Consider the following 21,877-nt stretch of genomic DNA (forward strand, 5'->3'; position numbering starts at 1 on the left):
ATTCGGAAGAACTTCCTGACAGTAAGAGCTGTTCGACAGTGGAATTTGCTGCCAAGGAGTGTGGTGGAGTCTCCTTTTTGGAGGTCTTTAAGCAGAGACTTGACAACCATATGTCAGGAGTGCTCTGATGGTGTTTCCTGCTTGGCAGGGGGTTGGACTCGATGGCCCTTGTGGTGTCTTCCAACTCTATGATTCTATGATTCTTTTGCCCTCAATTCCCAGCATTGTTCTTGTGACAATTTCTGGGAAAAGAGCACGGCACAAATGGCTCTTGCAAGGGAAGGACACACCAACAGAAACCCTTCCACCCCATTCCTACAAAACTCTTGTGTCTTGTTCCTGCAGCACCAACCACCTCTGCCCTTTTTTCTTCATGAGAATTGACTTTGGCCTGCACCCTGAAGTCTTGTTAAATCATTTCAGCTCCCTGTCCACCCTTATTCAGCTTTGTAAATTGCTCTGGGTATTATATACTGCTTAAAAACCTACGCTTGGTTCTGATGCATCAGACCAATGGTCCATCTGTTCCAGCATCCTGTTGCCACAGCGGCCAACTAGATGCCTGGGAAGCCCCAAGCAGGACCTGAGTTGAAAAGCACTCTTCCCACTTGGGGTTCCCAGCAACTACTTCCCATACTGCCTCCAACAGTGGAGGTAGAAGACAGAATGTATCCATAGTGGCTTGTTGCCATGGGTAGATCCTGTGATAGTCATCAACTTCACGGGTTTTAGAAGAAGACTTGGACCTATTCATGGAGGAATGAATAGGTCCAAGTCTTCTTCTAAAGCCCATGAAGTTGATGACTATCACAGGATCCTGTAGGAAGAGACTCCATGGTTTAACTATAAGAACATAAGGTGAGCCTGGTGGATCAGGCCCATCTGGTCCAGCATTCAGTTCTCACTGCCCAACCAGATGCCCATGGGAATCTCCAAAACAGGACTTGGAACACCCTTGTGACCTCGAGAGACCTATAGTGAAGGTGGAACAATACAGGCATTGTGCTATGTGCTGATGTGACTATGTGCTATGTAAAGTAATATTTCCTTTTGTCTGCCCTGAATCTTCGAACACTGGATATTAGCTACATTGGGTGGGCCAGGTTCTAACACTATGGGGGAGGGAGAAACAGAGAAACTTTTCTCTCCATTCTCGTATTATTTTTTCTAAATTGAAAAGCCCCCAAGGTTTCATCAATGGAGTTTTGTTCCAGCTACTTGAGTCATTTGGGGGCAGATCCATACCATACACTTAAAGCAAACAACTTCCCTCCCCCAAATCACGAGAACTGTAGTTCCCCCCTACAATTCTCAGCACCCTTAGCAAACTAGAGTTCCCAGGATTCTCTGGGGAAAGTCATCAGCTTGAAATGTGCAGTACATGTTCCCTTAATGTAAGCCATGGCTCTGCTCTTGAGCTCACCCTTTGCCATACCTGTTCCAGGTCAACAATATCCTTTTTTTTTTACTTTTGGATATTACCAGGGGAGCCATTAGGCAGGCCCTAAACCTTTTCTTCATAATAAATTCTTTCCATGTGGTTGGGAAAAATTGGTCGCAAAATTGTAAAAGAGGGAAGAATCGTGCGCAAGGAAAACTTCGCTTATCCCACAACGGCAGTCAACCTCCTGATTTGTCCCTTTCTTCACAGGTGACAAAGGAAGGCTGGCTTTTGAAAAGATGGACAAGATCTGTTGTGAGCTGAGGGATACCATGTACCAAGAAGCTGAAATAGAAATCACAGTATTTTAAGCAGTGCCTTTGAGGGAGAGGCCAGATAATCTTGCACCATCTGCAATTTGGCTACAAGAGTGTGGGAGAAAAGCACACAAATGTTAAATCTGTCTCGGCTGGATTTAAAAACAAATTATCTTGAGAATGAGCAGAGTTTCCGCACGGTGCAAAATCTCTTTGGGTGACTCTGATCTTATAACCAGAAAGGTACTGTGTAAACCATTAAATATCAGCACCCCCCTGTCTTCAGTATCACAAGAAACATTCACCCTGAACTAAGAAGGCATCCGAAAATCTTGCACTGAAGTTCTCTATTTGGAGGAGAGGAGACAGAAGCAGCTTCTTTATTGACTGTGAGATGTTTTCTTAGGAATAACCAAGGAAAGAAAAAGAAAACCACAAGGATGGGCCACACTGGGATTGCAGTGAGTGGCGTTAATGAAGATTTTGCAGCCCTCTACAACTTCAATCCAACCTGCCCCCCTTTTTTAGGCCATAGGAAAATAACTTGCATATTTATTTGCTTAATATTGTGGACAAGGACTTCCACACAATCTCTAAAGTAATTAGGGACAGTAAATTAACCTGAAATCATCTTTCAAAGGGCACCTTGTTCTGGCAGCGGATGTATTGGGGTCTTAAGATAAGTCTGGAAAACATGGGGTTTGTGACCCTAGAGCATTGCAGAGTTGGAAGAGGTTAACAGCTAAAGAATCCTCACCTCTTGCTGGTCACTTCCCACCATTAAGCCCCTGAACCATACACACACCAGAATCTAGCGCCAGGAAAAACTGAGAAGCCAGCTATTCCCATGAGTGCTTAATTCTGGGTTTATAATCTTAACCGAGAAGCTGTTTTTAAGTGGACTGTCGCTGCAATACTAAGCACATTTACACTGATCTTTTACTGAACTTGGTGAGATGCACATTTGAGTAAACAGGTGCAGATGCTGATGAACACCACCTACCATCTTTTTTTACCACTGATGGTGCTGGCAGGAGCTGAATGCAGTTGGGGGGGGGGCAGTGGTCCTTTGCCAATTGCTGAGAACAGAAACGCTTCCATCCCTGAGTTTATATGTGTTTATATGCAGCTGCCCATCACTGGATCCCCCTTGCTTTAATGTACATATTTTATACAGAACTTTGTGCTTTTTTATTATTAAAAAAACAACACTTTTCAGTATTTATTGCTGGGGCTAGTTTACATATTGTTCTTTTTTAAAGTTTAATAAAACGTTTGAAAAGTCAATTGCATTCTTCTTCCAGTTATAATTTAAAACACAATGCAAAACACAGCGCTAGAAGAGAGATGCTTTGGAGGGACGGAAGTATTCAGCAGTTTGAAGGAGAAATACCAGGCAGGTGCTGTTCCTGATTCTCTTGCTAATGCACAGTTGCAGTGAACCAAGTCAGGCGAAGCTGATGTTGTCGGTAGGGAAGGACACAAAGGAGATGGCTTCAGCAGCAATATGAAGTTTAGAAGTTCAGGACTAGAAAGAGGAAGTGGAAGACACTCCAAGAGACATGCTTCTTTACAAAAGAATTTTATTGTTGCAGCTAAAATGAGAACTGAAAATCTTTATGGGAAATTGAAAAACTGTACAGTTTTTTACTGAAACTGTGAGGTCATTGCAGCGCCTTACACAAAAGACAATATACCTGAAAACGTATTATACCAAAACATTTAGCTTGTTTGTTGGTTTTTTTTAAAAGATTTTATTTTATTTTTCTTAAAAAAAACTTTTCTATGGCAATCTGTAAAAAAGAAAGACCTGATGAGTATATATTTGCTTAAGGCATATAGCAGAGCAGCTCACTAACTTTCTAACAAGTTTAAACATGGATATTTTTTTTTCCGGCCCCCACTTCCCACCCCACCCCTGCCCCCATCCCAAGAATAGGTTAACCAATACATCCACTTTGAAATGCTACTTGTATTTACACACCCAAACTACTACATACATAGACAGGACACCAAAACAAAATGCTTACAAGTTCAGCATTATAAGTCTTATACACACCTCACCGGGCTTTTGACTAGGGCAATTCCACTGCATGTTTTCACTACAGTACGAGTCCTTCTCGAGTTCAAATAGGATAAAAAGGCAAATCACTAATACTGGCAAACCCAGGAGAGACGTGGTAGCCAGTCCACCCTCCCCGTATCTCTGGCTAGCAAGGGAGATCTTTAGTTTCTTCCTCGCTGAAGGGGACAGACGTAACAGTACAATCAAGTCACTGTGGATTTTAAGGAGAGACATTCTGAATTCCCCCCACAAAAAAAACAACACCCAACAACAAGCCCAAGGAATAATATTACCATTCATTGATCACCTGCTGCTAAGTTCAAGAGCTTTGATTTTCATATCCTCTATATAACAACAAAGCCCAGATTTCAAATCTCACTTTGGTTCTGATGGCCTATGCAAAAGAGAGAGAGAGAGAAAGAGAGAGAAAGAAAAGCTGCTCCTTTGGGGTTTCAGACAGCAGCTCCATGGATCTGGGCACCTGTTTCCTGCAGGGAACGTGTGTGTGTGTGTGTGTGTGTGTGTGTGTGTGTCTCAGAGAGAGAGAGAGAGAGGGGGGTGTGAATATGGCTTTGTACACCCTCTGGAATGTTTGTACAATATTTACTCAGCTTAAGAGAGTGGCATACAACCGGGTTGCACAGCAGACGTATAAAACTGAATAGAAAGTCATGCCAAGTTATTAGGCAAGATACAGGTAACCTGATGCTTGTTGGTTTGTTGTATTTTTTAAAAAGAGCACACCTACCAATCTATTGGCTGAACGAAGACATTTCAGCAACACTCTTGGAACCACGGCCATTTAAACAATCAGATCATGCAAATACAATCTGGGTACATCGGTAAGCAGAAATATATATATATATATTTTAAACTCTTTTTCAACTTTCAAGCACATGGATTTTGACCAGGACTCTCTCTTTTTTTGGGGGGGGGGGACTTTATACATGCATCTGAATAAAAATGTGCTAACTAATGTTGCTTCTCAACAAGAGCCTACTGAATGAGAGAGAGAGAGAGAGAGATGGGGACAAAGCAATCACATACTGTATAGTAAAAATACACAGATGAGCATTATATAGTTATACCATTTTCTATACTCATAATCAGTATTTTTCACGCTTGCACTATTACTGTACTACTGAAGATTGACTGCTTGAGTATTCCTCCTTTCAAATTCTGGTCTAAACAGCAATCTCACGGGTAACTTTGTCTGTCTGTCTGCCTGCATGTGTGTCTTAACTTTCCCATTACTACCTGAAGATTATTATTGTACTTTTGAAAAGCCCTTGATGCAAAGCTTGACTTCATTTATTTTTGATCCAACCACTCTTTCCTTCCCCAAGATCCAGTGGTTCAAGGGAAAAAAAACCCAAAGAGCTAAAGTTTGTGAGCGTGGTGGCAAACCAAAATAAATATGGAGTGAGAAGTCTACTCTGTTGTTGTTGTTTTTTTAAGGTAGATGGTACTTAAGTGCTATATAATTAGAATTTTGCAGAATTTTTAAAGCATTGATCAGTCACACTTGTAGGTCAATTGTCATGGTTTTACTTTGAAACAGGCTACAAGTCTAATGAATGCATTTGTCTTGCTCTCTGCAGCACCGACAAAGGATTCTTCTGCGTGATTATTATTTCAGTTGAATGCAGTGAGAAGAGTTGACAAAATCCTAGCTTACTACCCCCCATCATATCATCCAGCAAAGAGACAAAATACATGATTGGTCTAAACTTTTACCCTCCTTTTAGCAGCTATGGTCAGTTAAGCTATGCCAAAAACAAAAAACTCAAATCTTCATCTTCAGATGGAGCAGAACAGAACCTGGATCTGTTTCGAGTTAGGCTGGACACTCTTTTCTGCAGAGGCAGGCAGGTGACTACTGAACAGCATGATCTTAAGCCAAATAAAAGCCAAACTTGAAATCTTTGTTCAAGGGCGGTCGGGGGGGGGGGGGAGAGGCAATAAAACTAAAAGCCACCAGCAGCGACTTGCATTTTGCAAAATGACTTGTTGATTTGGAGAGCCAGTTCATTTGCTCAGCTTTTCTCCAAAAAGGAAGTCCCCCTCCTGCCCACCCCCTGTCCAGCAATAGCTACTTGGGATTCCTTGAGATACATTTCTGCAGCATAAAGGAGCTCTACGAATTATTTTTAACTCTTCTTCTTCCATTTTGTACAGAAAGCGTATTCTTTTCACATGGCAGGTCTAGAGTGAAGTTGCATTTTACATTCCAAATTATGATACCGATGCTTAAGAACACTGGTCCTTTCCAAAACAATTTTGCAAATGCTAGTGGATATATTTTGGTTGTATTTTCCTTCCCCTCCCCCTAAAGGACAGGGAGAAAGACAGAAAGAGAAAGTGTGTGTGAGAGAGAGTGTTATGGAAGGGTGCTAAGCAATGGGGATAATAAGGAGTGCGGCAGAAGACTTGCATTTGGTGTTGCTGGTGAGTGGGAGATTTTGTCTTAAAGGAAGAAGGAAAGAGTAGCGTTTGACCTGCTGGGATGCCCTGAGCAACAGCAGATGCCCATTACAACTGCACTGAAAGCAAGAATCTATTTAAGATAAAATCTATCCATGATACCTGCACTGCCAGAAAACCCCACACTTCAGGGTGAAATTCAATTTGCAGAGGCATGTATTTATTATGTAATCTCCATTCATTTACTGGGGCTCCTGAGCAGCAGCCAATTTAAGCAACAGAACTTACAAAAAAGTGGTTCTTTAGAGAGTCCTCAGTCTTGAAAAGGCATGCAGTAAAGAGCTCTCCCCTCTCAAATAAAAATAAAAATAAAAATAAAAAGTTGTACATTCTTCAGGGGTGTGTGCATGTGTGGGTGATTTAAGGAACCCAATAGTGGTGATTTAAGGAACCCAATCATGTATTTGGTTACAAACACTTGGAGAATACAAGCAATTTTTCACTTGCTTCCCCCCCCCCCTGAAAAACAACAAGCAAAAGAACGAAAACTGGCTTTAAAAGACTTCTAAAAAACAATGTGTTGTAAACTCTTATTATTCCATTTTTAAAAATAAGGAAAAATAATGAAAGGGAAAAAAAAACCCCACAAGACTTATTTGGCATATTCTCTGCTTACTCCTGAATATCTTAAGGCCCTGAGATTAGAATATTATGTTCTTGGGACCATAGGGCTAATATTAAACCCTAGTGCATCAATTTTCTCTTTAAGCCCTAACCAAAGTTCCAGCATCTCAAACTTAAGATATACTTCCACTGGGGCAAAGGCTTGGATGCCCCCCCGCTTTAGCTTTCTTTTATTGTAACAAAGTTAAAACGCCGGCGAAGCTACTGGCGTTCTCGATACCATCGCTGGCATGTCTATCAATGGAAACATACCCTGTAGCAGAGGTATGCTCCTGCGGTCAGAACAGTGAACATGCAAATGTTGACCAGAAATGGTTTCCAAGTTGACATCATGTTCTCATCGTCTTCTTCTTCCGACTTGACCATCTCTTCACTTTGTGGCGAGGCATCGACAGTTCTCTTCCTAAGCTCAGTGTCTTGACTAGTGCTGAGGAACAAGAGAGAGCGTATACATTCAACATTCATTTTTATTAGATTTTTCAAAGGTCTTAACAAACTGACTTCACATTTATTTTTCTTTCTGACTTCCTACCCTGATGTTTTCCATCCTTATCCTTAATTGCTGCATTCTACTTGTTCCTAGGTCCGTATAGTTAAAGCTATGGTTTTCCCAGTAGTGGTGTATGGAAGTGAGAGTTGGACCATAAAGAAGGCTGATCGCTGAAGAATTGATGCTTTTGAATTATGGTGCTGGAGGAGACTCTTGAGAGTCCCATGGACTGCAAGAAGATCAAACCTATCCATTCTGAAGGAAATCAGCCCTGAGTGCTCACTGGAAGGACAGGTCCTGAAGCTGAGGCTCCAATACTTTGGTCTCCTCATGAGAAGACTCCCTGGAAAAGACCCTGATGTTGGGAAAGATTGAGGGCACAAGGAGAAGGGGGCGACAGAGGATGAGATGGTTGGACAGTGTTCTCGAAACTACCAGCATGAGTTTGACCAAACTGCGGGAGGCAGTGGAAGACAGGAGTGCCTGGCGTGCTCTGGTCCATGGGGTCACGAAGAGTCGGACACGACTAAACAACAACAACAACTTGTTCCTAAATCCTCTAACTCCATCTTGTCTTCCCCCCCACCCGCCGCTCGTATCTCAAATCCAGCTCACGATTTTGTATCATTAAGATACTTTGATAGTGTAAAAGAAAAAAGGCCTCCGGTTCTCCATAATACAGCCTAGGACCCTCGTACCTACAGGACTGCCTCTCCTGGTATGTCCCACGGAGGACCTTACAGTCTTCAAATAAAAACATCTTGGAGATCCCAGGCCACAGGGAGGTTAGACTGGCCTCGACCAGAGCCAGGGCTTTTTTGGCCATGGCCCCAATCTGGTGGAACGCTCTGTCACAAGAGACTAGGGCCCTGTGGGACTTGACATCTTTCCGGAGGGCCTGCAAGACAGAGCTGTTCCACCAGGCCTTTGGCCAGGGCACAGTCTGACTCCCTTTCTCCTTCTGTAATCTTCATAGAACTCTGGCCCAATGGTTGCCATTAATTTGATTCTGAATTAATTTGTTTCTAGAATGTATTTTAATTGATTGACTGTGCGATTTTATGTGCACTGTGCTATTTTTACCTGTTGTTAGCCACTCTGAGCCCGGCTTTGGCCGGGGAGGGCGGGATACAAATTATTATTATTATTATTATTATTATTATTATTATTATTAGCAGTTCATCGTTTTGATCTCTTGGTTTTACAGTCAATTTCGCCATTTCAGCTATTTTGCCATTTATTTTAAAGCCATTTTTCTTTGGTTGGAACCTTTTCCTTTTTCCATTTCGGCACATATAAGGTTCTGGCTGAGGCTGCTGCATACATAAAAAGATGAGTCAGCTTCTTTGAAGCCTCTGTCCCAGGAAGAGCATACCCATTCAAAACCAGCAGGAGCCACATCCAACATCGCAGCTCTGCTGGCTCCCACGTGTGGGGCAGAGTTTCCTCTTCTGTCTCCTCCAGCACATCTCAACATCAGCTCTGAAGGGCTGGGACTTGGGAGACCCCCCCTGGGGCATATTTATTTGGGGTGGGGGGCAACCCACAGGAGGAGGAGAGGAAGCAGAAGTCCTGTTTCGCTACCAGACTCCTGCTGGCACAGCACAAGCTACAACTCAAGAGTTCCTTGCCATCTGAGAAAAGGAACTGCAAAAGTGTTTTGCAGATGCTTATTTTGTGGAAGGCTGATCGCTGAAGAATTGATGCTTTTGAATTATGGTGCTGGAGGAGACTCTTGAGAGTCCCCTGGACTGCAGGAAGATCAAACCTCTCCATTCTTAAGGAAATCAGCCCTGAGTGCTCACTGGAAGGACAGATCCTGAAGCTGAGGCTCCAATACTTTGGTCTCCTCATGAGAAGAGAAGACTCCCTGGAAAAGACCCTGATGTTGGGAAAGATGGAGGGCACAAGGAGAAGGGGACGACAGAGGACGAGATGGTTGGACACTGTTCTCGAAGCTACCAGCATGAGTCTGACCAAACTGCGGGAGGCAGTGGAAGACTCCAGTGCCTGGCATGCTCTGGTCCATGGGGTCACGAAGAGTCGGACACGACTAAATGACTAAACAACAACATTTTGTGGAGGACAGCAATAGGACAGTAAAGGAGCAGCAATGCTTTGGGCATGGTGGAAAGCCAAGGAGCCAGGTTTTATATATCACAGAATTGCAGAGTTGGGTTATCAAGTCCAACACTCCCTGCAACAAAGGAATCTTTTGGCCAATGCGGGGCTCGGATTGAGTTATTGGGAGATGGGAACAAATTGAGCACTGAGAGAAAAAAGGACCGAGAGAATAATATGAATGGACTGCTACAAAACTGACAAAAATGGGAGGTTGCTTTTCAGCACACCTGCAAGGAATCTTGAAGCGGGTTAAATAAGTTTTGGCTCAGTTCTAGATAAAAATGGGCAAGTCAGACTCCAGTATTGCTGAACCAGGAAAAGGAAACCTCCTGACATTATTGCACATGGAGCAGTAGTGACACCTAGTGTTCAAGCGGTGCATTTTCTCCCTCTCTCCCAGCTTTTGATAACTTTTGCTGGCTGTTTGTAGAGTTTTTCATTTCAGCTGTCTGGAATGACAGGTGAGCAAGCCCCTTACTGAAAAGATAAAACCTCAGATTTTAAGCTTCTTCTACTAGAGTAGGAAAAACTTCGACCATCTCTTAATTCTTTTTAAACTGTCTGATATTTTGCAACAGCCTTTAAGCTATATTTTTGTTAGATCCATAATTAAGTCGAAACAATTTTCTTTCTCCAAAAAAATGGAAGTTGGGTTCCACCCTGACAATGTTTTAGTTCCAATGGAAATACTTCAGTCCTACTGAGAAATGGGGAATTTGCTAAATAAGTGACCTCATTCATTCATTCTTATCTCGTGCAAAGACTTAAAAGGCTCTTTAGCAGACAAACCACCTTGTGCCCCTGCAACATCTTATTTGAACTGACCTAGTTTCTCAAGAAATTCTGAACATTTATCCTTTTCAGAAGATTTTGAAAGCATGCAAAATCAGTGTAGCTGCTTTCAGAACTACCCCCTTTGGCTTCTTTTAATAAATTCACAAAACGATGACACTATAAAGAATACTTCCTGCTATATTTAATAAAGCTCAACTGCATCTTTGGTTTACTAAGAAGCCTGTGTACAGCTTGGAAATGACCACGTTTCATTCTCCACCACAAATTATTTTACTTGTTTATTCCAGAGACAGACCCCCCCCTCTCCTGGCAATTTTTTCTTCCTTACAGTAGAGGAGCAAGGAGTAAGGGAAAAAATACATCAAAAGGGAACTTCCTCAAACGCTTTTGTTCCTTTCCCCTCAATCTCTGCCTCTCCATTCCTACTTTCTACACGAACGGATAAAATGTTATCGGGTCCTCACTCTGCTTTAGTAAAAACACTGGGGAACAAAAGAGACAGGCGGCTTGCTGGCTGCAAGGCTGATGGCAACCTGATGCAAGTGTTCCCCCAAAGAAATCCTGGCCAACATTACCTCTCCATGTCTAGATGTTCAGAGGGGTGATCTCTGCCATCAGGAACCTTCGCCACCAGAGTGCTCGCGGCACACGCGACTTCCTCCTCCGTCACCCGATGTTTTGAAGAATTTTCCATGTGGTCGTGCACCCTTCCGTTATTCATTTCTGAGGTTCGCTTGGGTGGTCTTGGGGGTGGGGGAATATGTTCCGGCGGGGGGTCCAAGTCTTCTTTAGAGAGCTCTTTCCATTGCTCCTTCAACAGAAGCAGGAGACTCATTAAACCTTCTTAAAAAAAACAGCAAGGAAAATGCACACACGCTTTTTCTGTACACGCCCAGGATGCACCATTAAGGTGTTCCCATTTATCCATTTTTTAAAAAGAAATGTTACTGTGCAGTTTGTTGTACCTATTGTCAGTGGGAAAATCTGAAGTGCAGGAGCTCATCATGACAGCCCCTATAGCTACGAGATTGTGCACTCCCTTAGGCTCCTAGCTAGACCAAAGACAAAATAACAAGACTTACTATTCCTTGTTATGTAACTGGACAGTGGTACCTCTGGTTGCGAACGGGATCCGTTCCAGAGGCCCGTTCGCAACCTGAAAAGCCCGCAATCTGAAGCGCCGTATCTGCGCGGGTGTGCGGCGTGATTTGGTGCTTGTGCGCATGTGCGAAGCGCAATTTAGTGCTACTGCGCATGCGCGAGCAGCAAAACCCAGAAGTAACCCTTTCCGGTACTTCCGGGTCGCCACGGGACACCTGAAAAAACGTAACATGAAGCAAACGTAACATGAGGTATGACTTTAATCCTATGCGCAGTCACCTGGGAGTAAACTCCACGGAACTCAGTGGTACTTACGTCTGACTTGGATGCATAGGTTCAAGTTGTGAAAAGCATTGGAAGGGCACAATTCACCTGAACAGTCCCAACAGAGGAATGTCTGCATTATCATCATTTTATTATTTACATGCTTCCCATCTGACTAGGTTGCCCCAGCCACTAAAGGCAGCTTCCAGCAAAGATTTCTGCTTGCACTCTGGGGGGCTTCCCTCCAGCCCACCCCCTTGCACTCCCTGAAAATGGGGTTTGGGTGAGTGTGTCAGGAGAGCTCCCAGAATAGCATGATGGAGGGGGAAATAGGTCTAGCTGGCAAGTTGCAACGCTTGCACAGACAGAACGATGTTGAACAAAATGTATTCAGAGTCACTTTGAAACTCCTCATTGGAAACAATTCATAAATGGAAATACTGATAATAATATTCAAGGACCCCATCAAAAGAGGGGGAGGGATCTAGCCTCTGCTTAATTCCCTTCCTCATTCTCTGACTTCCTCTTTGCAGTCTTGTTATCACCTCATTCCCTTTCCGGAGCAAGGAGAGTGCATCAACCACCCCAGTTGCTTGGGCACATGAAACCATCACCCTGCTCTGAATTTTTCTTTTCTTCCCCTCTCAACTATTCCACCGCCTATTCAGATAACGTTTAAGTGACAATGGCATGATGCGTCTTAAGCAACAACCCTCAGCTCAGCGGATACCCTGGTCCTGCTAGAGTCTTCACATCTACAAGACATAGGAAGACACGGGTTGGAAAATGAACTACAGTACTGCAGTGCCAGGGCAGAACCTGCTATTCCCCAGAACTGTAAAGCAGTAAGAATCACCTATTGCAATGGCAACAACACATGCAACATCCTATAACCTGGTTTATACACAAGTGTGTGTGTGTGTGTGTGTGTGTGTGTGTAAGTATATATGTGTGTCAAAGGTGCATTTGTGAACCACTTTGTTTTAGCACATCTAATTGCCACTCGATTCTATGGACTGCTGTTCCATAAAAATCTTGGCCCATTGACACACAACTTTAAAAAATGAAGACAACCTATGCCAGTTGAATTCTGCTAATGCTGCTCACCTGCACAGATGAGTCTCCCATAATGAATTTTGATCCTTCTAGAACAGCCAAATATGAGAAGCGAAGCTGGTCTGCAGTCTGTATAAGCCCCATGCGGTATTTCCTCATTTCTAAAAGAACCTGCTTAATGTCGACGGAAGAAGGGTCTTTTCTTTTGTCCATCTAAATAGAGAAAGGTGAAATTTAGATCGCAACAGTACAGCTTCTCATTTGTGGAATATCTAGAAGACGTCTTTATCAAGGTTGCAGTCCTAACCCATGTCTACTCAGGCCTTATAGAATGATGCCCAGTGAAAACTCACCAGATCCAATATTTTTTAAGAGCCCCAGACAAGCTATTATCGGGCCCTCCCCCTTCATCCCACTAAAACGGGTGACCCCAACAATATGACTTGTCTAAGACACACATATTCTGACACTGAACTTAAGTAAACTCCCATGAATGCAGTGGGCATTCATAAGATTTTGTTGAGGGGCTGTTGTTCTCAAAAGCAGCAGGACTCATTTCCAACACATGCTTAGGACTGGAATGCCAGAGGAAGGAGAACAGAAATGGGATTCTCCCCAGCTTCTCTAGCTGAAGTGCCAAGGATCATGTCAACAAGGATCATGTCAACATACTCAAAAATCATGGCGATAAATGTGAAAATTAAGGCAACAAGTTTTCAGAATGAAGTGGATAGAACATAGCGTTTTTGTAGTTTTCCTGCCAAAAGCACATTTACTGAAACAAAACACAGAAAGGGTTTGGAAAGAGAGGGTGTTAGCAACTGGCTAACCGAAGGCAGGCCTCACTGAAAGCTAGGCTTGATTTTAAACTTTGAAGTGGAAATAGATTACTCTAGAATGGGAGTTGTCTGTAGGAATTTCTCTCTCCCCCAAACCCTTTTCTTTTTCAGGGTGAAGATTCAGAAGTATCAGATTCTCCTATGTATGGGCCTCTATACCATGCCACAGTTTAACTGTGCACTGGTGGTACTGAGGAACTGTGCGCTGGTTCCTCCATGACAAAGATTGGTGCCAGCCCAGCACAAGTCTGAAACAGAATAAGGTTAAAGCAGAATTCAGACAGATGTCCCACAGTCACTGCTACAAAGGATTGGCGAAGTTTATGAAGCCTATTTCGCTCCGCTCTGCTCTGCTTAGCATCATAGAATTGTGGAGTTGAAAGGCACTAAACAAAATGGCAGCCAACACTCCCTTCCACCTTACAAGCAAGCTTCTCTTACCAAAAGGAGACAAGTGTCAACCAAGCAGAAAGTTCCTGATCTGCCAATCCCTGCACTGCAGTGTACTACAATGGGTCCATGTTCGGGGCTCAGTGACCCCGACTCTCTCACTTTGACCAGGAAGTTGAGGAACGAAGCTGGAGACTCGGGGACTCCAAAGTCAGGCCACGTTGTATAATGAAAGTGCAGGATTTCTCGAGTTTCATGTGTCTGCAAAAGACAAAACCGTTTTCACCCAAGGTTTCAAGAAAGTGAAAGTACGCAGCGATACTCGTTATGGTCTGCAACAACGCTTCAGTGATTAGGAAACTGACATTCAGTTAATTTTCATATTTCTTCTATAAAAAAAATTACATGTGCATGGAACATAACACTCGACAACTCCCCACACCTGCTCTGGCCAAACTTCAGAAAGTTGATTTCAAGGCTGCATTTGAACAGGCATTTACTTCATGGGGTGCCACAAAAAGTTTACTCACGTTTAAAAAGATTCACAGAGTATATTAAATTCCACTGTAGGGACATTGTAATTCATGATATTCTAGGGCAAGGTTGTGGAGTCTCCAGCCCAGGGGCTGCATCACACTGGCTAGGCCTCAAATCTGGCATGCGAGACCATTTTGGCCAGGCCAAGTCCACCTGCCCTATGGGACAGGTACAGACACAGTTTCCTGCTGAAAGTGGGCTTTGCAGGCACTGCTGATTGTTGGCACTTGCAAAGCCCTGTTTGATTTCAAACCGCACAGGCAAAGGAAAATTCATCAACGGATGTCACGGTGCCATTAGGTGACTGGGGAGTGTGGTCTAGCGCACCTGTCAAAATCGTTGGGGGAAAGAGATGAACCTCAGGGTCACTTCCAACTCTACAATTCTATGGTTTTGTGCACTTGGGTACCAAAGCATCTCTTCTGCTGGCTGGGAACTGTTCCCCATATCTGCTCTAAGATCCTATATGATTATTACATGGTAGCTGTTTACTACTCGAACCGCTAAACAGGGTTTGCCTCTTGATTCAAATGCAGTCTGATTCTGCGGTTTGCCATCAGCAATTGGCACAAGATCTAGGAGAAAGTTCATGGGAACCTGCTCAGTTGAAGGAGAGTTTGCAAAGCCCCGTGCAAAGCGATCCACGAGGCCTGGATATCACTTGATTCTTTGCAAGACAGCTTTTTTGTGGCAAGGGACTCGGGAAGAGGGTCTGCCTGAGACCCTTGCAAAGCGCTATCTTGTTGAGTGTTTTCCAAGGGTCTCAGCAAGACTCAACTATCAGCTGATTGCTGGGTCCCTTGCAAAGCGTTTTGCAAAACCCATGCTGGCGAAAAAGGCTCACTAAGCATAACTGTGTCAGGTGCGGGAGGTAGAAATCTGCCCCACTAGACCAACACAGTCCTCCACACTCGTTCTAGGAAGTACTTTACTATGGGACATGACCTAATTGCTCTTCTCATTAAAAAAGCTAAAAAAAGAGAAATGGGGAAATATGGAAAACATACTGCTTTCCCCACTTCTATTTCCACACAACTGCCAAGAATGTAGAGACAGGAAACTCTGAGAATTCCTGCGGTATTTCTAGCCCCCATGGCTGCAAAGATGTTTGAAAGTACGATGGCAGGGGAAAAAACCCCCTGATGTGCTTATCTGTGTTGAATGTGCTGCCCATACCTAGGAACTAGAATCCGAAGAGCCAGTGCGGCAACTTCTCAAATGTTAGAACAAAAAACCTTCAACGCAGCTGAGATTCTGAAACATCAGCATTGAGCAGATCTTGAAGCTGTAGCAAAGAGTCATCAAGTATCCCTCTTCTTAATGCAGGAGACTAATACAGCAAAATACGGTTTGTAAAAAGTGTGTGTATGTGTGTGAGAGAAATAGTTAACGCTGAGCTTGCCCATACTTACTGTGAGGTTTTCCAATTCTAACTGTCGTACTGTATAGTAGGATTTTATATCTTCTGATATCAAGGTTAACGTCAAGTTTGTATCCTCAAAGAGCATCACTTTCTCCTCTTTTTGCGGCCAGTACTGTGCACATTTTATCTAGAGGGGGAAAACAAGCAAGCTGCTTGACAAGGAGTCGCCCAGAACGGCAAGCATTATTTACAAATCATCAGCATGCATGGCACTTATAGACAGCCCCTTCGCATTATCCGTGTACATGTGGCACACAGACGTAGTTTACTGAATATCTAAAAGCAGACTTGCAGAAATGAAAGGGGGGGGGGTGTCGTTTCCCACAGGCTTCCAGTCAATAAGAAGAGGAAGGAAATAGCACAGGGAAGGACTTGAGCAAAGAGACGAGTCTTTAAAATCAGTGGTTGTGAACCTGTGTTTGGCTTCCACCATAACTGACTAATGGTTGTGCTGGCTGCAACTGATGGGAAGTCGACACCTGGAAAGTCACAGGACCCCTAACCCTCCTTTAAATGCTCCTTGAAGATGCCAAAGGAAGCATGGGTGATGTTGGAAGAGATCACTTGCAAAGTGCAGTGATTGAATGCAGTGCACATCAGTTCTGGGGTTGGAAGTGTGCCAGTGGCGTAGCACATGAGTTTGCATGCAGGTCTCAGTTTGGCACTGAAAGGTGGCAGGATGTGGAAAGACCTTTGCCTTGAATACCGGCTGGAGTGGAGTGTACTCTAGATAGGCTGCAGCTTCCAGTGCCTGTGTGTGTTCATCCATCCCTAAGAATTTACGCTGAAAGTCTCAACCGCTAACAACAGGAGAAACCCCTGTGATTACCCCTTAAGCCACTGAAACCACTGAGTGAACAAAACATATTTTTGAGTGCCACGGACTGGCGCTAGGCACTGGATTTCTGGGACCGATCTGGGATTACAGAACATGGCAGCTAGGGAAAACCTCATTTGGGCAAAACTGACAACTGCAACGAGCCAACAAAATTGCCTTAACGATTTATGGGACTCTATTCAGGAGAACAGCTAGAAGTATACATGCACACAACTGTAGCTTTTAATTAGGAATCAAGAGACACAGATGCAATTGAGTTGTTCAGTTCAGTTCAACCCCTTTCCCCCAAATCCCAGGCTTATGAGATCATTTTGATGCCATATGGGATAGTTTAAAGGTTACAGCGGTTTGTTCTCACTGAAAATGGAGTATGGGCATTTCAATTACCTAAGTTCTTGACTGATCATAGTAATTTTCTCAATAATAATTTCCCAGGAAATCCAAGATTTGCATCGCTAGAATGTTTATATGCCATGAAGCTGATGGTGTCCAGTGGTTGAGACAACTATCAAACCTACAATTGTAGACACCAAGAACTTGGGTTCATGGAGAACGCTGTCCTGCAGAATTCAATACAACTTCAATGACATTGGACTTGGGAAATGTTTACTGTTCTTGGATTTTTAGTGTTCCGTTTTCAGTGCAATAGCCTTATTCTTTCTGCTTTTTCTACCATATGACAAAGAGATGGATAATTATGCTATTTAATTACTGATCAAAAATAGTCTAACATGGGATGGTAATACTGGAGACCTTTTATAGAACGGAAACTGGTATAATCCACCAGGGAGTATTACACAAAAGAAGTGTTTGAGGCAATAGTTTACCAACCCACAAAATGTTTTATCCAGAGCGGGGGAAATGAAGGAATTCTGTGTAGGATAGCCCATCATAGAAGGCACCAACGTCTTTTTCCATTTAACTCTTGAACAATACGACTTGGTTGGAGACAGAAAGAATTTTTAATCTTCTGCAAATTTATTTTTAATCGCAGCTTGCAAGAGAATCTGCTCCATGTAACATTTTTTTTTTTTTTTGCACTAAATGGTTTGGCAAATAATGCTTTTGCCAAGTTCCCATTGAGTATCCCCCGTCAACCGTTTGTTGAGAAGCATTAGCAGCCTTCCCTCAGGGGATCTCAATAATTCTGTGCTTTGTTCAAGCTTACTGGCAGTGGAGAAAGAATGAGTGGGGGTGAGTGGGAGAGGAAGGAATGGTTGAGTCTGTGGTTACTGTACTTCTCGTTTTAGATTTGTTTCACTACGCATATTACTGGGGAACTGGAAACCTCCACTCAACAAGACAGTGATTACTGCAGACGACTTCTCCATAAATCTTTCCTATATCCTATAAGGAATACAATTCGCTCTTCACTCCAAGGACTTTTGAAAAACGCCTGCAAGGTTATTTATGGCAAGTGGTCGACTGACTGTTGTTTGGAAAGAGAAGCATGGGCAGGCGAGCCTGGCAACTCCTTCAAGGCCGAAGACTTGAAGGAAGACAGAAGAAGAGAGCTCATAACACAGGAATAGTCAACGTGGTGCCATTCAGATGTTATCAAACTCCAACTCACATCATCCCAGAGACTGATAGGAGTTAGAGTCCAACAACCATCTGGAAAGCACCATGTTGACAACACCTTTCATCACACGTTACTTAACAGTTGGGTGAACTTCACAAATGAAATGAGAGGCATGGATGATGGCTCAGCTGTCAATCTCTCGCACACAGGCCATGTGGCACATGGGACACCCATGTGTTCACCACTTTAACTTAAAGGGAATGATTTGGATGTCTGCGATGATAAATTCAGAAGTCAACTAACCAGCTCCATGAACCATTTCCAGATTAACCTGTGTAAGTGATGGAGCCACTGCCTGTTTTTTTGCCTAAGGTGGGGAACCTCAAGCCCAGGGGCTGAATGCTCCCCAGTCTTCTCTTATCTAATCTTCAGGTTCTCCACAGCCACCTCAGATGCTTTTGCTTGAATGGGAATGTCTCCTTGAACTGCCCTTGAATAGTACCTCTTGCATGCATGGATGGTAGATGGACAAGTGCATTTGGGGGTAGGGGAGGTTGCAGATGGCCACGTGAAGAGTTCTATCCATTGTTCTGTCCACTTTTGTCTTTGGCCCCGAAACACGGTTCCTGGGACGTTCCCCACGAAGTAAGGCGGTCCTTGGGGTTAGAACAGTACCCCACTTCTGCTCTAAGGTAAACCTGGGTATGAATTTCCTAACTATTTAAAGGTAAAGGGACCCCTGACCGTTAGGTCCAGTCATGGGCGACTCTGGGGTTGTGGCGCTCATCTTGCTTTATTGGCCGAAGGAGCCAGCGTACAGCTTCTGGGTCTCATGTGGCCAGCATGACTTAGCCGCTTCTGGCGAACCAGAGCAGCACATGGAAATGCCCTTTACCTTCCCACTGGAGTGGTACCTATTTATCTACTTGCACTTTGACGTGCTTTCGAACCGCTAGGTTGGCAGGAGCAGGGACCAAGCAACAGGAGCTCACCCTGTTGTGGGGATTCTAACTGCCGACCTTCTGATCCGTAAGCCCTAGACTCTGTGGTTTAGACAACAGTGCCACCCGCGTCCCTTCCTAACTACTTATAAAGTGATTTATTCATCAGTGAGTGCACCATCTGCTTTACAGCACCCACACACAGGGCTGTTTGTGATGCGACCCAAAAATGCATTATGCAAAAACCCTGAAGCAAGAAAAATATGCATATCAAATGTACTTACTAAAGCGTTTGAAGAGCTTTCAAAAACACACACGCAGCAGCAGTATGGTTTCGGGAGTAGTAACAGAATGTGAAGACGAGAGGGGGAGCAGGAGGAGAAGAAAGTAAAAGGAAAACAGCGAGGAAAGGGAGTATCATTGTAGCTATGGCAGCCACAGAAGTCCCTGGGTTGCCTGAGAACCACATCGACACTGGCTTGGGTTCCACAACGGAATGAAGGACATACACAACTGAAAACAAGTAAAATGGTGGCACAGTGTGGTTCTTCTTTGGACACGTGCAAAGGGTTGAAAAAGCAACAGCAATGTCAGCTGAAAGTTTAGGTTACTAAAAGGTCTGATCTGGAGGGCTTCTAATAGCTAGGAGTTGACACAGCTGTTATTGCTGTACCAAGTTTTCAAGCTGTTCAATTTTCAATATGAAAGTTGCTGTTTTAAAGGGTACAAAACTGTCTCCAAAGTCTCCCTGCTTTAAACACTTACATGCATTTTTTCATACCTGTTTGCAGTCATCAGTCATCAAAACACTGCTGCCTCAGAGCCACTTTTAAAATCCTGAACGGACTTCTTCACTGTGTGATCCCAGCCATTCAGGGATCACATCGTGAAAGCAATTATATCACTGACCCTGGTTAACTACATGATGAGGGCTCTGCTGTTGCACAAAAACACCTGAATTGAAAATAGTAATAACTGAGGAATGTCCCAAGAATTTTTCACACCTTTTCACGTGGCCCAACAATAAAGGAACCACCAAAAAATTGGATACGGAATAAAAAGTCCATGCAACTCATTCTCCTGGTGAAGCTCAGTGATAGCTTCTGTACATGACACTGGCTACCACATCTCTATGAACTAACTTGGGACTGAGAGAGAAATGAAATACAAATAAATAAATATGCTCAGCCCAAATGCTGATACTGCAAAGGAGCAAAGTAAAAAAATTCATTGCACTGGGTTGCAGGCTGGTCATATATTGCACTCATATTGCACAATTGGTTCTGAACATAATAGATTCCATTATATTTCTAGGTTGTCTAACCAATACTTATTTTTCTTCACTTCTGGCATGTGCATTATTGCATTTCCCCCCCTACAGGACCATTTTCATCAGGTTTTTAAATTGCGCATGCACCATGTGCTCAGGATCCCAACACAAACATTGGGGGGGGGGCGATGATTTAGTTACTTACTGATCCCTTTTCCATCACTCTGTTGAGCATGACAACGCCACGGCTTTTCTGTTCCCAAATCATCTCCCAAAAGTGACCACAAGTATTTGGCAGAGGCCCCTGCAAAGATACAAAGCCTTAATGTGGTACAAGTTCAGAGAACAGCAGCCTAGCAACAATTCTCTATTTCTAAACCCAACACACGGAGTGGCTCCTCTTTTCAGATACATAAAATGTGAAGTTTTAAGTGATTTCCACCCCGCTTCATATTGTGGAGTTGCCAAATATTAATCTTTAAGGATGCAGAACTTGAAAGTTTTATAGATAGAGAACCATGTCCTTATTTCATTATTTGTAGATAGGAACAGTAAAGAACAGTTCTAAGAAAGCTTGTTGAGAAAAAAATGAAAACGCCACTCTGCATGATAAATTTAAGACGTTTGTTCAATCAATGGAACTTGCAATTCACAGAAACGAGAGACAATAAAAGCCAACTGCTAGGAAATTCAGCCATCTTTATCATTTCATGAAAAGTCTTGGCATAGCATTGACACGCAAGGTCAGGAAGAGTTTACTATTCCTGCTAGATGTTTACCCGATCCACTTTCAAAGTAACCTCTCTTCCAGGTCAAAGGTTCTTCCTTTCCCACCAGTCCCTCACATATCAACCCATGAGGTCCAATGTATTAAAATGTATCTACAAAAGACTTACTAAGGATATTCGGCTGGCCAAAATGGGAACCCTGCACTCACCAAGCTTGCAAGTGCAGCGAACTAGCCCCTTGGAAAAGAAAGTGACTGATGGCCGAGTGTCTAAAAGTCAATTCCATTAGCCCACAACTGGCATTTAATAGCACCCGAATGCATGCTATATCCTGTTGCTATTCAAGTAACTAATCCATAATAGATATTGCTAGGAACTGGGAACCAAAGGGATTTGGATTACCCAGTCTATCCAAGTTTAGGATGTCAGGAACAAAGGCTTCCTAGTCCCTTAACTTCTGATTAGCTGCACATGGGTACATGATTGAGCCTTAAGTCCAGTGGTACCTCTGGTTGCAAACGGGATCCATTCCAGAGCCCCGTTCGAAACCTGAGCAGAACCCGTGTCTGCGGGTCGCGATTTGCTGCTTCTGCGCATGCGCGTGATGTCATTTTGAGAGTCTGCGCATGGTACTTCCGGGTCGCCGCGGGATGCTACCTGAAAACGCTTAACCTGAAGCAAACGCAAC

The 21,877-nt window shown here is 43.5% G+C and overlaps 2 protein-coding genes across 6 annotated transcripts in view; one reads left to right on the forward strand and one right to left on the reverse strand.

The window, feature by feature from the left end:
• Positions 1-6,243, forward strand: part of RIPOR3 (RIPOR family member 3) — a 106,288-nt gene extending 100,045 nt beyond the window's left edge. For all 4 annotated transcript variants that reach the window (XM_081196093.1, XM_081196094.1, XM_081196095.1 and 1 more), the window contains exon 22: positions 1,652-6,243. In XM_081196093.1, the coding sequence (XP_081052219.1) occupies positions 1,652-1,752 (101 nt within the window). In that variant the 3' untranslated portion in view covers positions 1,753-6,243. The remainder of the gene's footprint in view (positions 1-1,651) is intronic.
• The window catches only part of PTPN1 (protein tyrosine phosphatase non-receptor type 1), an 87,820-nt gene continuing 69,207 nt past the window's right edge, over positions 3,265-21,877 (reverse strand). The window contains exons 4-9 of one of the 2 annotated variants that reach the window (XM_081196411.1): positions 20,667-20,765; positions 15,880-16,017; positions 13,982-14,191; positions 12,753-12,914; positions 10,856-11,088; positions 3,265-7,298 (exon numbers count right to left, since the gene is read on the reverse strand). In XM_081196411.1, the coding sequence (XP_081052537.1) occupies positions 7,109-7,298; positions 10,856-11,088; positions 12,753-12,914; positions 13,982-14,191; positions 15,880-16,017; positions 20,667-20,765 (1,032 nt within the window). In that variant the 3' untranslated portion in view covers positions 3,265-7,108. Of the gene's footprint in view, positions 7,299-10,855; positions 11,092-12,752; positions 12,915-13,981; positions 14,192-15,879; positions 16,018-20,666; positions 20,766-21,877 lie in introns of both variants that reach the window. The other variant, XM_081196410.1, reaches the window with a different exon arrangement.

The sequence above is a fragment of the Podarcis bocagei genome (genome assembly GCF_964188305.1).
Source record: "Podarcis bocagei genome assembly, chromosome: 5".
Taxonomy (NCBI): domain Eukaryota; kingdom Metazoa; phylum Chordata; class Lepidosauria; order Squamata; family Lacertidae; genus Podarcis; species Podarcis bocagei.